This window comes from Microcaecilia unicolor, chromosome 2, assembly GCF_901765095.1.
Source record: "Microcaecilia unicolor chromosome 2, aMicUni1.1, whole genome shotgun sequence".
Taxonomy (NCBI): Eukaryota; Metazoa; Chordata; class Amphibia; order Gymnophiona; family Siphonopidae; genus Microcaecilia; species Microcaecilia unicolor.
In genome coordinates, this window is record NC_044032.1 from 41,256,953 (window position 1) to 41,276,013 (window position 19,061).

The 19,061-nt window shown below is 44.7% G+C and overlaps 1 protein-coding gene across 4 annotated transcripts in view; it reads left to right on the forward strand.

The window, feature by feature from the left end:
* SETBP1 (SET binding protein 1) overlaps nucleotides 1–19,061 on the forward strand; it is a 616,780-nt gene that overhangs the window by 54,433 nt on the left and 543,286 nt on the right. For all 4 annotated transcript variants that reach the window (XM_030192882.1, XM_030192884.1, XM_030192885.1 and 1 more), the window contains exon 2: nucleotides 11,806–12,446. In XM_030192882.1, coding sequence (XP_030048742.1) covers nucleotides 11,958–12,446 — 489 coding nt within the window. In that variant the 5' untranslated portion in view covers nucleotides 11,806–11,957. The remainder of the gene's footprint in view (nucleotides 1–11,805; nucleotides 12,447–19,061) is intronic.

The following is a 19,061-nucleotide window of genomic DNA, read 5'->3' on the forward strand; positions in this document are numbered from 1 at the left end:
TACCAACAGTTAGGTGCGAGTATTTATACCAGCCTAAAGTTAGGCACGTAACTGCGGACTTACTCTATACTAGTATTCAATAACAGTAAGTAAGTAAACACATGATTAGCAATACAGAATTCATGCTTAGCATGAATCAAACCAGCGCCTAAAGTTAGGCACGTAGCTGTGGACTTACCCCTGGATTCTATAAAGGACACCCAATTATCTTCGCCGAAATTTAGCCATGATCCTGAGATGCACATGCAACCTCAATGAGTTATGAGCCAATTAACATAATTCATTAAACAATAACAATCAATTATTAATGTTAATGGGCACCAGTTAGGGGTTATGCACACATCTGGCTGTAAGCTATTCTATAAGCCTGGGTGCTCAAATCCCATAGCGTGCAACCCAAAAGGCGGTGTGGCTATGGGCGGGGCATGGGTAGGTCAGGATGTTCTCAAAAATGCACGCAGTTTTATAGAATTCCGGGGGGACCATGGCCAACTTGCATGCCAGAATTTTCACTAGGTTTCAGCTAACGAAAGTCCTCGCACCCAGAGTTAGGCGTGGGAATCCCTGCTAGGCACTATTCTATAAAGCTGAGTGCTGTTTTTCCCCCGTCACCTATTTTTCAGTGCCATGTACTGTATCTTCCCCTTGATGTATGCTAGTATTCTGTAGTGGCAAATATGCTTATTATTGGTAACTAGTAAAAAAGGCCCGTTTCTGACACAAATGAAACGGGCGCTAGCAAGGTTTTCCTCGGAGTGTGTATGTTTGGGAGAGTGTATGTGAGAGTGACTGTGTGAGAGTCAGAGTGAAAGTGTGAGTGTGTGTGTGTGAGAGAGAGTGAGTCTGGGTGTGAGTGTGTTTGTGAGAGTGTGTTTGTGAGAATGAGAGTGTGTGCAAGTGTGTATGTGAGACACAGTGTGAGAGTGTGTGTGTGTGTGCGAGAGAGAGAGTGTGTGTGAGACACAGATTCTCTGTGAGAGTGAGTGTATGAGACCAAGCGAGTGTGTGAGTGACTGTGTGGCACATAGAGAGTGAATGTGATACATTGTGAGACAGAGTGTGTGAGAGTGAGAGTCAGAAAGACATTGTATATGAGAGAGAGAGTGTGAGCCTTGCCCTCCCAATCCATGCCCATCTGTCCCCTGCCCCCTCCATTCATCCTTTTCCAGCAATTCCCCTCTCTCCCTGAGCCCTGCCATCTCAATCCATGCCCATCCATGCTTCTCTGTCCCCTGCCCCCTCCATTCATCCTTTTCCAGCAATTCCCCTCTCTCCCTGAGCCCTGCCATCTCAATCCATGCCCATCCATGCTTCTCTGTCCCCTGCCCCCTCCATTCATCCTTTTCCAGCAATTTCCCTCTCTCCCTGAGCCCTGCCATCTCAATCCATGCCCATCCATGCTTCTCTGTCCCCTGCCCCCTCCATTCATCCTTTTCCAGCAATTTCCCTCTCTCCCTGAGCCCTGCCATCTCAATCCATGCCCATCCATGCTTCTCTGTCCCCTGCCCCCTCCATTCATCATTTTCCAGCAATTCCCCTCTCTCCCTGAGCCCTGCCATCTCAATCCATGCCCATCCATGCTTCTCTGTCCCCTGCCCCCTCCATTCATCCTTTTTACAGCAATTCCCCTCTCACCCTGAGCCCTGCCATCTCAATCCATGCCCATCCATGCTTCTCTGTCCCCTGCCCCCTCCATTCATCCTTTTCAAGCAATTCCCCTCTCTCCCTTCCATGACCCCCCCCCTCGCATCCATGCTCTTCTGTCTCCCATGTCCCAGCATGTCCCGCCCCCTTCTTCCCCCCCCCTTCGCATCCTTGCTGTCGTTTCTCCTCTGCCCTCCCGCTCCCATTGTTCAACTGCCCACCCTCTTCTCTTCCCCCTACATCCCTTTTTTTTTTTTAAATTTACCTCCGTGGCGGCGGTTCCGGCAGCGCAGCGTCAGGGAAGGAGGCGGCGCTCCCGACGTCTAGCCTTCCCTTCGTTGTGTTCCGCCTTCTTCTGACGTCATCCTTGACGTCAGAAGAAGGCGGAACACAGCGAAGGGAAGGCTAGAGACGTCGGGAGCGCCGCCTCCTTCCCTGACGCTGCGTTTTTTTTTTTTCGCCGTTGACGTCATGACGTTTGCCCTGGACGTCATGACGTTTGACGCGAGGGCGGGGCAGAGACGGCTGGCAGCCTGGCTGGCTTCACACCACGAATCCACGAACCCTAAGAAATGTTTGAGTGACTTCAGAACGTTGTCCTCATTAGAACGTTCACGGTGCGTTTTATTATATTAGATATGGAATTCACGCTTAGCACAAATCATACCAGTGCCTAACTTTAGATGATCTTTTCAGAATTACCCCCTAATGGGGGAATTCTATATATGGCACCTAGCATTAGGCACTACTTCTGTGCTGAGTTTTTTGGCGTGGAAAAGCACCTAATGGATACAAGGTGCCAAAACGGAGCAGAAACGGCAGATCTGCATGAAAACACACACACTGCCCATTTATAGAACAGCACCAAAGTGTTTCCATGTGGATCTGCAATAGGGGTGTAGGTAGGTGGGGCCACAGGGGCATGGGCCCCCTCAGATTTAACCCTGGTCCCCTACTTTCACCCCCGCTGCTGCCGCCAACCCTCCCCCACCGCCACTGCCATCGGGTACCTTTGCTGGTGGCGGCGGGGGAGGGTTGGCAGCGGTAGGAGAGGGGGGGGTCGAAAGGGACGGGAGAGGGGTGGCGGTGCCGGGGGGGGGGTTCAAAAGTGGTGGGGTCACGGCGTCAGTGGGGGGCTAAAATGTGCCTCCTCACCTCGGGCTCTGGACCCCCCTCCTGCCGAAGTTTGGCTGCGCCCCTTATCTGCATAGGGAGTGTAACGATGGGAGGGACACGGGCAGGTCAGGGGCGTTATCTTAAAAGTGTGCATTGTTATAGAATAGTGCGGATTCACACCTAACTTGCACGCTGGGATTTACAATTGGTTTCAGTTGGTGTAAATCCTCATTCCCAAAATTAAGCGTGAATCTTAGCGCTATGTGGTATTCTATAAAGAGCACCCATCCTGGAACTCCCTTTACAGAATACCGTTCAGCACCGATTTTTTTCGGCACCAAATATTGAGCGCAATTTACTGAATCCTACCCTAAATGTGTAAATTGAACTGAAGAATGAACACATTTCCGAGTGTTGCCTTTTACATATCAAGCCTCCGGAGGTCACAGTGTAACACCGTAAACTGGCAATACAAGTGTTTACTGCTAGAAAATTCACAAATTAGAATCCCAAGTTCTTTTAAATGAGGGGGCAGTAATAAAGTGATATATTAAAAATCCCAACGCAAAAACTATGAATGAATATGTTAAGACTCTTATATCACACACTAACAGAGCCTCGGAGGTAACGCTTTTCACACAAGGTACACAGCCCTGTGCCTTGCCTAGTTCATCGTCGGCTCTACAAATGTTAGTGTGAATTCTTCAAACATTAAAACCCAAATTTCAGCATTATTTAAACTTATAACTCCAATCAAAAATTGGAATAAATTTCGTTCACAGAAAACTTTTTTCCCCCCCTACTACCTAGCATATTCATTCATAGTTTTTGCGTTGGGATTTTTAACATAGTACTGCTGGAAAAGTGGCATTGGCTCAACCTTGGAAACAACAGTCATTGACATCGATGTGTCGAGTTCTCCAAAATTTGGATTTTGTTCTTCAAATGTTCAAACTGACTGTACTGAGGAGTGGACCTTTATACTGCGTTATCTAAAGTTTGGCGTGTCTACGAAACGTGGAGATCCACATCCCTTATGGGATCTTGTTCCTAAGTGGTTAGTGCATTCCTGGGAGGGGGATGGGATGGGGGGTTGTTGGCGGTTGATTCTCTTATTGTTTGCCATACTGCTTTTGCTGCTGTACTGACTGTATTCCTTTTCATTGTGTTTTACAAACAAAAAAGTGTTGAAAGAATGAAAACATTTTTGCTATGACACCAGTTGTAAACTGCCTTAGGCTAAGCAGAACTTATTGCTTCCACTTTAGTGCAAATTTTGTGAACTAAATTACTTTCAGTCTAGTAAAAAAAAAAAAAAAAAAATTTAAAAAAAAATATAAAAACTTCTATTGACTACAGTATGGGTTCTTAAGTCTAGTCAAACGGGGTGCAGAGAAGGGCTTTGAAATCAGAGGCAATTTATTGCAACTTTCTAGGCAGAATGAAAGCAGCTATTAGGATAGTTAGTAGTAGTATAATTGTGTACAGCTGTAATCTTCTTCTTTTTAGATATTGACATTTTTTCCCCTTTGGTAATTGCTGTTGGACGTCCAGATTTCAGGCCCTCCCTAGTCCTGCCCAAAACCCACTCAGAACATGCCGTCTTGATATTTGGACATACTGCAGTGCTGGAGAGGGAAAATCTTGTTAAGGGGGAATCTGGGAAATGTAGTCCTTTTCTCAGAATGATGGTGTGGTAGCTGTGTTAGTTCGCTTTTAAAGACATCCTGGCCTTTTACAATTTGATTGCAATTCAGCTGTTTCATCTGTTTCAACTAAAGCTGATAAATCCCTGATGCAGGCCGGTGTGGCCGAAACACAATTTGTGTCGGGTTTTTATTGATTTTAATAAAGACATTGTTTGGGAAGACATCACACGAGAGAGGACTCTTTTTGGATCCACTGTGTGTACCTGGTGTTCTTCATTTCTCCTGTGAAGAGATCACCTTCTGTGGTTGTTTCGCCTTGAGTATCTCTTGAAAAATCCAAAAATCTAGATTTGGATTTTTCAAGCACATGAACGTCCATTTCGGCCTTTTGAGACATCCATATGCTTAAAAAATGAGCACCATAACATTGGAAGGCATGAGGGTTTCTTCTTTAATACAGTGAGCCCTGACCTCTCCCTGGATGGGGTTCTCAGATAGGACCGTAGGACTCCTGGACTAAAGAACACAATCTCTGAAGTCCAACAGCTCTGACCCTTAGCCCTAAATGCTCCTCAGGTTAAGGGAAAATTCTCTTTTTCCTTTGTCCTGAGACCTCTTTGGTGTTTTGGGGATCAACCCTCTCAGGGTTCAGGTACTCACTCTACTTGATCCCAAAAACATCTGGAAGCTTGGCAGAAAAGAGGAAAAAATACAAATATCCCTCTTTCTTACTGGTTTATACCCCTACATTCATCACCCCCTTCCATATATCCATAAAATGGAATACATTTGAATAATCACTCCTTCTTGGATCCACACATTACTATCAGGCCAATGATTATACTGAAGTATTAAAACATATGGCGAACAGGACCTTAGTTAATTTCTGAGGCTGCACATTGAATATTATTAGGGGGCAAATTTAATCAACTAACTATACCAGCTCCAGAGACTAAACTTGTACTTTCTTGTTCCCTTCCAGGGGACAGGAGACCAACCTTCTTCTCTTTCCCAAAACCAGCTCCCCAGAACCTCCTTATGGAATCTCTCACTAATCCCTAGGCTGTACCATTGTGATCACTGTGCACCATATAAACATGGTCCAGTCAACTCTAGACTCACAACTGTTCATATGCTGTTTGCTAGGAGTAGCATAGGCCTTACTAAAGGGTCCAGAGTCCCCTTTCATGGGTATTTGTGCGACATTGTCATGCATTTATTCAGGACTGGACATGACCATTCCCAGCATTCCCTGTAGGTGTAGCAGTAGAGAAATAGTTTGAATGCTTGTGGTCATCCCTTAAATTTAAGACTGATAATCAAAATAAGCCACCATGCTATACCACTGAGATCACCTACTCTATTTACCAAAATCCTCACCAACAAACAGAGTGCATAGTTGATTCTCTGCCCAGAACTGTCAAGCAGCCCTGCCCAATCTTGGGTGCCTGAAAACTCCTTGAGTGCACTGCACCGAGTTCATGCTTAGGTCAGGAACACAAGTCCAAGTCATTATCTTTCACTGGGTTGAATAGTATGGGTGGATATATTCAATTTATGTTCCATTTATTTTGGTTGGGCATGACATTTACCACCACCCCCCCTGTGTGTTGCAGGTTTACTGGATTCATGACTGCAGGTTCCAGCTGAACCTGGTTTTCAGAAAGTTTGGTGACGAGGCCGCATGGTCAGCCTGCACGGTCACTTGGTTAGGTCCCAACGCTGCTGCTTAACATCATCTGTATATTCAGCTCAGTTATCCGTAGGTAGTAGCACTATGACCAGTGAATGCAGAGGCACTAAGAAGTTCATTTTATAACAGGGTGCCTAGGTTAATAGCATAGAAAGGTGTCTATTTTAGGTTATTTTATAAAGACACATACATGGGTGCCTAGGTCATAAAATACTAACATAAATCCTGCAGAAATTGCATCTAGATTAAAGGCATATACATGATGCCTGCTTCAGAGCATGTGTAATTATATGAACGTACAATGAGACACACAAGATTATCTATGGCGATGCCCCTAGTTATATGGCTGATCTCATAGACCTACCAACCAGAAACACAATTAGAACATCACGAACATACCTAAATCTTCACTACCCTAGCTGCAAGGGACTCAAGTACAAATCAATTTACGGATCCAGCTTCTCCTATATAAGCACGCAACTATGGAACGCACTACCGAAAGCCATAAAGACAACGCAGGATCACCTCAATTTCCGGAAATCACTAAAAACCGATCTGTTCGAAAAGGCATACACTACTGATCCAACTTAAGTAACTGAACTCAGCAACACAACGAAGCCATAACCTGCAATGAACAATATATTACTCTTCTTCTCTTGATTCTCTAATGTTCTGTAACAACATCACTCTGTATTTGTTTCATCACCGGAGGTGGCTAACACCTCACGGTACTATGTAAGCCGCATTGAGCCTGCAAAGCGGTGGGAAAATGTGGGGTACAAATGCAACAAATAAATAAATAAATTCAGTAAATGGCACCCAAATTTAGGTACCGGTATGATCCACACCAAGGGGCTCTTTTAACAAACAGCGGTAAAATGTGGCCGTTGCGCACCTTTATACAGGTCTTTCCCCTACGCCAAGACCATTTTTACTGCTGGGGTAAAATGGCCAAATTTCCTATTTTGTTGTCTTTATTAGGATTTATTTGCTGCCTTTTTTTAAGGAATTCACTTAAGGCGGTGTACAGTAAAAATAAATCAAACATAAGCAATAGACAAATACCCAGTGTATCTGAATGTAACTACTACTACTACTTAACATTTCTAGAGCGCTACTAGGGTTACGCAGCGCTGTACAGTTTAACAAAGAAGGACAGTCCCTGCTCGAAGGAGCTTACAATCTAAAGGACGAAATGTCAAGTTGGGGCAGTCAAGATTTCCTGAATAGAGGTGTAGTGGTTAGGTGCCGAAGGCGACATTGAAGAGGTGGGCTTTGAGCAAGGATTTGAAGATGGGCAGGGAGGGAGCCTGGCGTATGGGCTCAGGGAGTTTATTCCAAGCATGGGGTGAGGCGAGGCAGAAAGGGCGGAGCCTGGAGTTGGCGGTGGTGGAGAAGGGTACTGAGAGGAGGGTACTACTTCTACTTAACATTTCTAGTAACTCACTTTGAGCTACTACTGGAAAAGGTGTGAACAAAATCCAAATAAATAAATTACAGCAATAAAAGTATCCAAATAACAATACAAAATATGGCATAGTGTACTACTTACCAGTGGCGTAGCTACAGGGGGCCAGGGCCCCCGTAGATTTGGCCCTGGACCCCCCTGCCGACGACCCTCTCGACTCCCCCTCCTGCCGCCAACCCGCCGTCGCCTACCTTTGCTGGCGGGGGACCCCAACCCCCGCCAGCCGAGGTCCTCTTCTTCTGGCGCAAGGCTTCGTTTTGTTTCTGAGTCTGACGTCCAAGCTTTCACCTGCTTTCTGAAGTAGAGATAGTCTTATGTTAAGCGGAGCCTTTCAGGGAGTGCATTCTAGAGTGTGGGGGCTACTACGGAGAAGGCTCACTCGTGGGTATCTTTTGTCTTTTGGAGAGGGTGTGGTTAGAGATACTCCTTGTGAGGGCCTTTATTGTCCTTGGAGGTGTGTAGAGGGAGATCTTGTTCTTCAAGTACTCAGGGCCATTTCCTATAAGAGCCTTGAAGGTCAGACATAGCGTTTTAAATTTAGCCCTATATTGTACTTGTAGCCAGTGAAGTTTTTGCAAAAATGGTGTGATGTGGTCACGTTGCTTTTTTGTATTAAAGGTGATGCGCTAATTTTGCCATTACTGCTTGGCCATTAAAGCAGATTACCACGGAACCCATTATGTAGATGGTAAGGCTGACATGCTAAGCATGTGCTAATTGGTCAGCGTGCAAAAATGTAGCTGATCTAACCGATTAGCATAGAGCATGCCCACTTTCTGCCCCCAGACACACCCCCTGCAACAAAAAATACACTTTATTTTTTTAGCGCATGGGTGGTGCGCGCACATCCTAAATTACCGCAGGAAGCCTCAACGTCCCATGGTATGCCATTTTTTGCTGCGGTAAGCATGCGTTAGTGCTTACCACAACTTTTTAAAATGGCCCTATGACAGTATTCTGTAAAGGGTACTCTGCGCAGAGTGAGAATACTAGCTTGGCGCACCAAAAGCTGGTGTAGATGCTTGTATTCTATAACAATGCGCCTAATTTTTTAGAACACCCCTGACCTGTCCATTCCCTTCCCATGGCCCTGCCCCCTTTTAAGTTGCGAGTTATGAAATCTATGCGCGCACGCTATAGAATAGGGTGTAGGGCAGATGCGAGTCTAATGCCTAATTACTGCTAATTAAGTGCTTGTTAACTCCAGTAATTGATTGTTAGCACCTAATTGACTAATTAGTTTATGTGCAGATCTGGAATCCGCGCTGGTGACCTATCCAGAATCCGGGGAAATATGTGCAATTGCATGTATTTTATAAAATATCCCCCAGGTTCTATAAATGGTGACTAAAGTTGCACACGCAAATGTGTACATGTAACCGATTTGTGTAGCTTAATTATTTAACAAACTAATAAGCACTGATAATTGGCCACTAACAAGCAATTATTGGCACTAATTGGCACTAATTAGAATTTATGTATGCAAATTTCTAAGCGTATTCTGCAGAGTGGTGCGCGTAAATTCTAGTGTGCAGATCACAAAAGAGGGCATGGCCATGGGAGGGGCATGGGCAGATCATGGGCATTCTAAAAATTTGTGCGCACTGCTACAGAATATGCCTGATCTGCGCCTAAGTTAGACGTGGACATTTAGACCAGGTGTTAGTTGGCATAAATGGCTGCGCCTAAGTTTTAGTCATGGGACGGCTGCAACATGTATTCTATAAACTGCTCCTAAATTTAGAATCTGGCCCTATATGTGTAAATCCGCCCAGACTCGCCGCTAAACATTCCTACTGTAGAAGTATACACCTGCTTGCACTTTTAGGTGTAATCTGATTGGCTCATTTGTACAGGTAAATCAACATTTTAGGAATAGGGGTCCTTTTACTAAGGTGCGCTGAAAAATGGCGCGGGTTTTGGGCACGTGCCGATACATTTTTCAGCATGCCTGTAAAAAAGGCCTTTCTAATATTTTTGCTGAAAATGGACTTGCGGCAAAATGAAAATTGCTGCGCCTCCATTTTGGGTCGGAGTCCTTACCGCCAGCCATTGACCTAGTGGTAAAGACTCACGCGGTAACTGGGTAGTAATGACCTATGCATGTCAAGTGCCACTTGGCGCGCGTCCGAAAATTATTTTTCGGACTTGCGTATCGGGCGTGTGCGCCAGAAATGAAATTACCGCGAGAGCCATGCGGTAGCTGTGGCAACTCCATTTTGGCGTGCGTTGGGCGCGTGTAGACCCACGGCTTAGTAAAAGGGCCCCAGTAGTGATTTATAAAATTACCTTCTAATTTTTAACTTTAGAGCTACTATTCAGTAGGTATAAAGTAAACGGACAACTTATTCAGGTAGAGGCAGCATCTTACCACTGTCCAGATAATTTTAGGTCCACCTCCATCGTGCACCTACTCCAACTTTCTATTATATGGAGAGTATCAGACTGTTGAGCGATTTAAATGGCCCGATGTTATATATGTGTGATTTTGAAGTTCTATGATTAAGCAAGTTATATGATCGCTATCCTGAGGCCAATGCATATCTTAACCTGAACATTGTTCCGATTTTGTTTTTGTTTGTTCTTATGGTACATACCCAGCCATCAAAGTAACGTTCACTACTGGCATGATAGATGCCGAGATTCACCTCTTGTGTTATTTGAATGATGTGTGCATCCACCATGTACCTCAGTAAGGAGATTACTAACCGTAGATAAAAACAGCGTTGATTTATGTATTTATTACATTTGTATCCCACATTTTCCCACATAGCAGTAGGCTCAATGTGGCTTACAGGTTCCGGAGAAGAGAGTACCAGCTCCGGGAATATATACAGAGTGGAAAATAGAGTAACAGTAGGTGCAAGGAAGCTGATACGGTTCCGGAAAATGGAAAGGCTTACCCTTTAAGGGGAGCCGATTACAACCGGGCTGAAGGCTCAGGAAGAACCTGGGGTGGGAGGGGGGAGAGGGAGGGAGGAGTGGGAGTGGATAGGAAGGATAAGAGATTGAAGGGTGATGGGTAAAGGGGCGGGTAGTGGAACTTAGGTAACATTAGCGACGAGTACACAGCACCTCAGCGGATAATATGGCAAAGTGAGTTACTATGTATATGTTAATGACCTGTTGAAAGTTACAATACTGAGCGAAATGTTATGCCTGCATGCGGGCAGGATTACAGAACAAGATGGACACGGCTAGTCTCCTGGCTTGGACGGCCAGGGGGCCAATAGCTTTGGTGAAAGTGGTAAATGCATCCTTGTACGGGATGCATTTGATTGCACAGCGTGCTATAGCAGACAGCACTGAGGAGGAACAGGGTGCTTGGACGGCACAGCCTGTAGTAATATAAGCAAGAAGGGCTGTGTACTCGGAGGGAGATGTTTATCAATGATGTTTATCAATGATGTTTATCAATGATGTTTACCAATGATTGTTTATGTGAAGGTTTACGGTAAATAAAATTTTGGGACCTGGCTGCGGCCTAAATAAATCCACATTCGTTAAAGAAATTGGCTTCTGGTGTGGTGTTTGGATAGAAGGGGGTGACTGAGTGAATGCCGAATGCCCGTGTTGAGAGAATACAACTCTGGGACGAATATATAGTAGCATATAGAGAGAAGTAATCCCAATGAGGCTGATAAGTCTCCGGGCATGGGACTACAGGTTCTAGTGAGCAATGCAGAGTAGGATAAGGGTAGAAGTACACTTAATTATATCTGGAGTGGTAAAATTCGTACAGTTTGAAGTAATAGGATTATGTGGAAGGGGTATTGTTCATTTCTTAGTTTGATTGATGTGGGTGAGAACAGAATGTCATCATTAATGGTGTCAGAAACTGTGGCACAAAAAAGAAGGCGAGGTGTGGTGTTGAGTGCAATGGGTGTAACCCTTTCTGTGCTGCAAGAGGTAATCAGGCGGCTTACTCTACCCAATGTCTTTACCACCAGGATCTTTTTGTATACTGGTTTAAATGTGCAGTATCCAGCCGTTTATTTATTTATTTATTTATTTAATTTGCAGCATAACTTAATCACTAAAACTTCTTTTTACAAAATCAGTTGCGGCAGCTGTTGTAGAACATATGACTGCATGAGTATGCTTTGCTTCGGAGATTTATCTTTGTGAGAGGATCTTTGCTGTGCACCTATTCGTCTTTCTCAGTCTCTGTCCCGTAATATGTGCAAATTTTATTATTCTTGACACTTTGTTTTTCTCTTTTTTTTTTCCCACAGTTGCAGAGTTGATTACTCCTGGATTCCTCTCTGTGTTTGGCCAACTGGAATTCTGAATACTACACTCGTCACATTTCCACACCTGGGATTTTATTGTGGTTTTCTATTTTTCTTCACCCCCCTTTCAAAAATTGGGCGGATTGTAGATTGTGATGGAAACAAGGGAAACCCTTGCCAACTCCCGGCAAAGGGGGGCTGAAACTGATTTCCTTCCCGCTGTTGCATCTGTGAAGCCCCCAGCCATTTCTGGTTGCTCAGGTGAAACCTTGCTAACTGCTTCTGGATCATCTAAGGGGTCTTCTTCAAGTGGAGAGCGCATGGAACCAGAGGAAGAAGATGAAATGGGTTCTGGGAGAGATGTGGATTCTAACTCCAACGCAGACAGTGAGAAATGGGTGGCGGGCGATGGCCTTGAAGAGCAGGAATTTTCCATTAAGGAAGCTAATTTCACAGAGGGAAGCCTTAAACTGAAAATCCAGACTACAAAGAGGGCCAAGAAACCTCCTAAGAACCTGGAGAACTATATCTGCCCACCAGAGATCAAAATAACTATCAAACAGCCTGGGGAGCAGAAACTCTCCAAGTCTGGGAAAACTAGCAAGGCAGCGAAGGAGGAGGACAGAGTTCACGCCAAGAAGAAGGTAAGAAACTCAGATAGTTCCTGCCTAAGTTAATCCTGTGTATTTAGGCTGTGTGCTAGGCCGTATTGTCTATTGACACGAGACACTTGTTCTGTTTTCTTTCTTTTTATTGTATACAACATTGTACAATATTACCATGTTATCATGGTATTGATTTGGCAATTTTACTACCAAGTGCTGAACTGTACATTGCTGTATCTGTTCTTCAGTCTTAAGATGCTCCATTGATCATTGGTATTCACTCCCAGTTATTGAGGGCCAACAGATCAGGTTTTCAGGACATCCCTCATGAATATGCATGAGGGGCATTTGCAAGCCTACTATCTCCAGTGTATGCAAATCTCTTTTATGTATATTCATGAGGGATATCCTGAAAACCTGATCTGTTGGTGGCCCTCAAGGACTAGTCGTGATTACAAAGGCCCTAGATAATACAAACCTGGTTGGAGTTTCTATAGATGTATTACCTTATTCTGTTTATTTATTTATTTATTTATTTATTTTGGGGGGGGGGGGGGGGGGTGACAGAGAAGACTAAGCAGGATAAGGTGGCTACGTGACTGATCTGATCAAGATTTTTTTCACTCAGCTGCTCTCTCAAAGTGTTGTGGGGGATTTTAAATGCAATGCTCCTGATAAAACACACACTGGTCAATATTCAGACTCTATAGTCAGCGCTTCTTTTAGCCGTAACATCTGAAGTCATACAAACAATACTGGAGGAGACTGGTGCTAGGAGACCCAGAGGACAAGCAGCAAAGTAGCACCACAGAACAATGGCATAGACAGACCTACCATTTTGGGTGGCCCCAGAGTAAACATGGGTGGGCCCTTCCAAAACTCTCCCCTCACCTGTTGTTCTTAATCTCTCTCCCTCTCCTCTGCTCCCAGATCTGGCATCTGCCCCTCCCCTGTCCGTGACCTGGCAATTCCCTTTCTCTTTTAATGCCCCACCCCTCCCCTCCCCGCCCTGCTCTACCCGAGAACCACCAGCGGCAGCAGTGGTTCACATGCACGTCTTGTGCCAGCAATGCAGGCTTTCCTCTGCTACGTTCTTCCCTTGCAACATCACTTCCTGTTTCCTCACTGGTGGGATGCAGCAGAGGGAAGCCTGCATGGCTGGCGCAGGCTCTGGATGTGAACTGCTGCTGCTGCTGCGCTTCTGGTTCTCAGGTAGAGCAGAGTGAGGGGAGGAGAGGGGAGAGGAAGGGAGGGGTTTCATACAGAGGGGAGATGCTTGGGCTACAGGCAGGGGAGGGGCAGATGCAGGCTACAAGGGCAGAGGAAAGGAGACAGGGGAGTGAGGCAGCTAATGCTGAGGTGCTCTGAGGGCTTTACTGGGTGGGCATGAGCCAAGAAAGGATGGGCCTATGCCCACCCAGACCCACTCATAGCTATGCGACTGTCACAGATAACAAGGGTATAGAAATTCAGCAGTTTTAATGAGAGTAATACTCCCAATGTGGGAGAATATCTGCAGTAGAAGCCCTGATGTGTGAGGAAGACTTGGATATTGTTGCTATTACAGATACATGGTTCAATGATTCCCATGAATGGGAGGCAACCATACCGGGTTATAATCTTTTTTGGAAGGATAGGAAGGGCCGAAGAGATGGAGGAGAGGCACTGTATGTGAAAAATAATATCAGAGCGGCTGAAATTCATGTAACTTGGGGAAAGGAAGAAACTATATGGATCGTCCTGGAAAAAGAAGACGGAAGCTGTATCTACATGGGTGTTATCTACAGACTACCGGCACAAATGGAGAAGCTGGACAAGGATCTGATCAAAGATATCCATAAACCTGGAATGAAAGAGAAGGTGCTGTTGCTTGAATTTTTCAACCTGCTTGATATGAATTGGAATGTCTCATTGGCAGAGTCGGAAAGAAGCAGAGGAAATAGTGATCATCACATGATATAGTTTGATATAAGAGCAAAAGCGGAGTGCACAACGCACAAAACTCAAAGTACTGGATTTCAGACATGCTGATTTTGGTAAAATGGGAGAATACCTGAAGAAGGAGCTGACGGCATGGGTAGGCATAGGAGAGGTGGAAGGGCAGTGATCCAAGCTGATAGCTTCTATAAATATAGTAACAGATCTTTATACAAGGAAAGTAAACAAAAACAAGAGAAACGGGAAGTCTATATGGTTTTCCAATCAAGTGGTAGAAATAATAAGGGCAAAAGAAGCTGTGTTGAACACAGAACACAGCAAGAGAATCATGAAAAAGATTACCGAATTAAACCCAAGGAGGTGAAGAGGGAAATACGGCCAGTGAATGCACAGGCAGAAGAAAGAATGGCTAAATAGGTAAAGAGAGGCGACAAGACCTTTTTCAGGTATATTGGAGAAAGGAGAAAAGCTAGGAGTGGAATTGTAAGACTGAGAATAGCTGTGTGGAGAATGATGAGGATAAAGCGAATGTGCTAAACAAATGCTTCTCGTTGGTGTTCACAGAAGAAAATCATAGAAAAGGACCACGGTCGGCTGCTGAGGGTATATCTGGGAATGAAGTGGATATTGCACTGTTCATAGAAGAAAGTGTTTATAAACAACTTGAAAATCTGAAAGTTGGCAAAGCTATGGATACTGAAGAAGCTCAGGGAAATCCTGGTGGGACCTCTTAATGATTTATTCAATAGGTCTTTAGAGATAGGAGAGGGTCCGTGGGATTGGAGACGAGTGGATGTTGTCCCTCTTCACAAAAGCTGGGAATGGAACAAGTGGGAAACTACAGGCCGGTAAGCCTCACGTTGGTAGTAGGAAAAATATGGGGTCGCTGCTGAAGGAAAAGATAGTTAACTTTCTAAATTCCAATGGATTGCAGGATCCAAGGCAACATGGCTTTTCCAAAGAAAAATCCTGCCAAACGAATCTGATTGATTGCTTTGACTGGGTGACCAAAGAACTGGATAAAGGACATGCACTAGATGTAATCTACTTGGGTTTCAGAAGTCTTTGATACGGTTCCTCACAGAAGACTTATGAATAAGCTGGGAGGGCTGAACTTAGGACCCAAAGTGGTGAACTGGATTGGAAACTGGTTGACAAATAGGCGACAGAGGGCAGCAGTAAATGGAATTTGCTTGGTGACAAGGAAGATGAGTAGTGGAGTCACTCAGGGGTCAGTACTGGTGACAATTCTGTTTAATATATTTGTGGGAGACATTGCTGAAGGGTTAGAAGGAAACGTTTGCCTCTTTGCGGATGACACAAAGATAACCAATAGAGTGGATACCCCAGAGGGAGTAGAAACCTTTGAGACAAGATCTCCAAAAATTAGAAGAATGGTCAAAGGTCTGACAGTTAAAATGTAATGTGAAGAAGTGCATAGTGATGCACTTGGGGTGCAGAAATCCAAAGGAGATGTACAAAAAAGGAGGAGAAAGATTGCTAAGCACAACTCAGGAGTGGGCCCTTGGGGTGATTGTGTCTGAGGATTTCAAGGTGACAAAACAGCGAGACAAGGCGGTGACCACGGCCAGAAGGATGCTAGGCTGCATAGAGACGAGCAGAAGAAAGGAGGTGTTGATGCCCCTGTACAAGTTGTTGGTCGGGCCTCACTTGGAACATTGTGTTCAGTTTTGGAGGCAGTATCTTGCTAGGGATGTAAATTGACTTGAAGTGATTCAGAGAAAAGCAATGAAAATGGTGTGGCATTTGCACCACAAGATGTATCAGGAGAGACATGATGACCTGAAGAAGTATACCGTGGAGGACAAGATAGACAGGAGTGATATGATGCATACATTCAAATATTGGAAATGTATTAATGTACAAACAAATCTTTTTGCAGAGACGGTAATATGGTAGAACTAGAGGACATGAATTTAGATTGCAGGGGACGACGACTTAGGAATAATATCAGGAAGTACTTTTTCACGGAGAGGTTGGTAGGTGCCTGGAATGCCTTGCCATGGGAGGTGGTGGAGATGAAAACAGTAACAGAATTCAAAAGTGTGTGAGATAAACAGAATGGAATCCTGTATAGAAAGTATGGAACCAACAAACTTAACGGTGATTAGATGGTAACACCTGTAAGTGAGAAGCAAAGCCAGTCCTGGGCAGACTTCTGTGGTCTGTACCTTGATCATGACTTGACAGATTCAGCTTCAGTAGTTGGAGAATAAGGAGAGTGATGGGCAGGCTTCTGCGGTCTGTGCTCTGAAAATGGCACGGACAAGTCATGATAAAATATGCATTTGTAGTATTACATCATACCTTATGCTATATTATATTTTATTACATTTGTACCCTGCACTTTCCCACTGATAGCAGGTTCAATGCGGCTTACATATTATATACAGGTACTTATTTGTACCTGGGGCAATGGAGGGTTAAGTGACTTGCCCAGAGTCACAAGGAGCTGCTGGTGCCTGCAGTGGGAATTGAACCCAGTTCCCTAGGACCAAAGTCCACCACACTAACCACTAGGCCACTCCTCCACTAGCAACATTCCCTGTAGAAGCCTGCTCTTGCAGCCGCGCAGGCTTCTGTTTCTGTGAGTCTGACGTCCTGCACGTATGTGCAGGACGTCAGACTCACAGAAACAGAAGCCTGCGCGGCTGCAAGGGCAGGCATCTACATGGAATGTTGCTAGTGGAATAGCAACATTAACATTCCATGTAAAATCTCAAATAGTAGCAACATTCCATCTAGAATCTCCAATAGCAGCAACATTCCATGTAGAATCTGAAATAGGGAAAGGGAACTGGGACTTGATATGCTGCCTTTCTGTGGGGTTTACATAGTATATACAGGTACTTATTTGTACCTGGGGCAATGGAGGGTTAAGTGACTTGGCCAGGGTCAGAAGGAGCTGCCTGTGCCTGCAGTAGGAACCGAACCCAGTTTCCCACGACCAAAGTCCACCACTCTAACCACTAGGCCACTCCTCCACTCCATAACTATGAGTGTGTTGTTCATGCTGGATGGACAATACAGGTCTTTATCTGCTGTCATCTACTATGTTATTAAGTTATGTATTCCTCTTTTGTTTTATTCCGTTGACAGTTTCAGTGACCCCCCCTGATGCAACCAGGATAGGTGAAATGTGGCCATGTTGGGTGTATTGCTTTCAGTAAAATGTATACATTTCTATACTTTGTGGTGGTACTTTGTGCTGCTTGGCATCTAAGTTATATCCAAATATTCAGCACCAGCTGCTATCTGGATCTAGGTACAGAACATCTACTATAATAAAACTCACCCTCAACGTTCTGAAGACAACGTTCTGAAGTCACTCAGTCAGTCACTGAGGGGTTCATGGATTCATGGTGGTGAAGCCTCAACACTGACCATGTATCTCTGCCCTGCCCTCGCATGACGGACCAATCAGAAAAAACACCCTCAACATTCTGAAACACAAAGGACCATCACAACACCGTTCCCAGGCAACATTAGGCAACGTAAGACGGACCAATCAGAGGAAACTACGTGACAATAAGGGAGGAGCATTCCCCAGCAGAATGGCTCATTATCTGTGCAGCACGGAGAGCACAGAACCACCGCTGGAACGAGAGAAGAATATTCCTGCTGTGGGTATGTGCAAAAATTTACATTTACATTTCACATTTACATTTCACCAACAGAAAGACCCCCCTCCACAAATCTCCTTGACAGACAAAACCACACACACACAATACAACAGAAACACACCCTCAAAGCCACACACCAATCCAACCCACTTTGCCAGCACAGCACAGCACATCCCCCAACCCCCAAGCAAAAAACAAAACAAAACAAAAAAGGACACACATCAACAACCTGCACACACACCGCACCCTCACACACTCACACACACACACACACACACACACACACACACAATAACTCTGTGACACATACACACACACACACACACACAAAAAACCACATGCTAGCGCCCGTTTCATTGGTTTCGGAAACGGGCCTTTTTTACTAATATGGGTATAATGGACAGAGCCGCAATATTCAGCGCCATTAACTGTATAACCTTCCAGATAACCTTACATAGCTTTTTTGCTTTCCTAAATGATCATGTACTGGTGCTGAACATTGACCCCAGATCACCCTGGCACTATCCTGGCAGCGGGGTGGTCTGCAGTGATTTTCAGATGGATTATAATTCTGCTGAAAATCTGAGTATAGCTCTAATCAGTGGCAGCTGAATATAGCTGTGGCAAATTTCTGGCCACATCAGAAAAAAAAGCCAGATCACTGCATCATGTCGGTTCCTGCAGTGTGTGAAACATGATTTAAGTTCATCTGATATTCTGAACGGGAAGTCGCTATGCCCTACTGTTGTTCCTCCAGAAAACATATGAAAAAGCTTGTTAAAGGCTAAGTCAAAAGGGACTGAATAGCAGTCTTTATTTTCTCTTTCTTTTCCGGTGACTAAATTTCTTCCAAAATTGCACATACAGTCAGAGAACCGTATGCAAAGCCTTTTCTGGCCCAGGGAAGGTTAGTGTTAATGCAGCTCTGAACAAAGGTGTCAGATGTTTGGTTAAGAGTGACCTTCAAACAGTTCTTTCAGACTAGGGCAGAGGGCAACTTCCTGATAAGATCTACAGCTGCAACAGTTGAAGTAACGTAGTCACTCAACAAAACATTATGGAATGGGCCTAC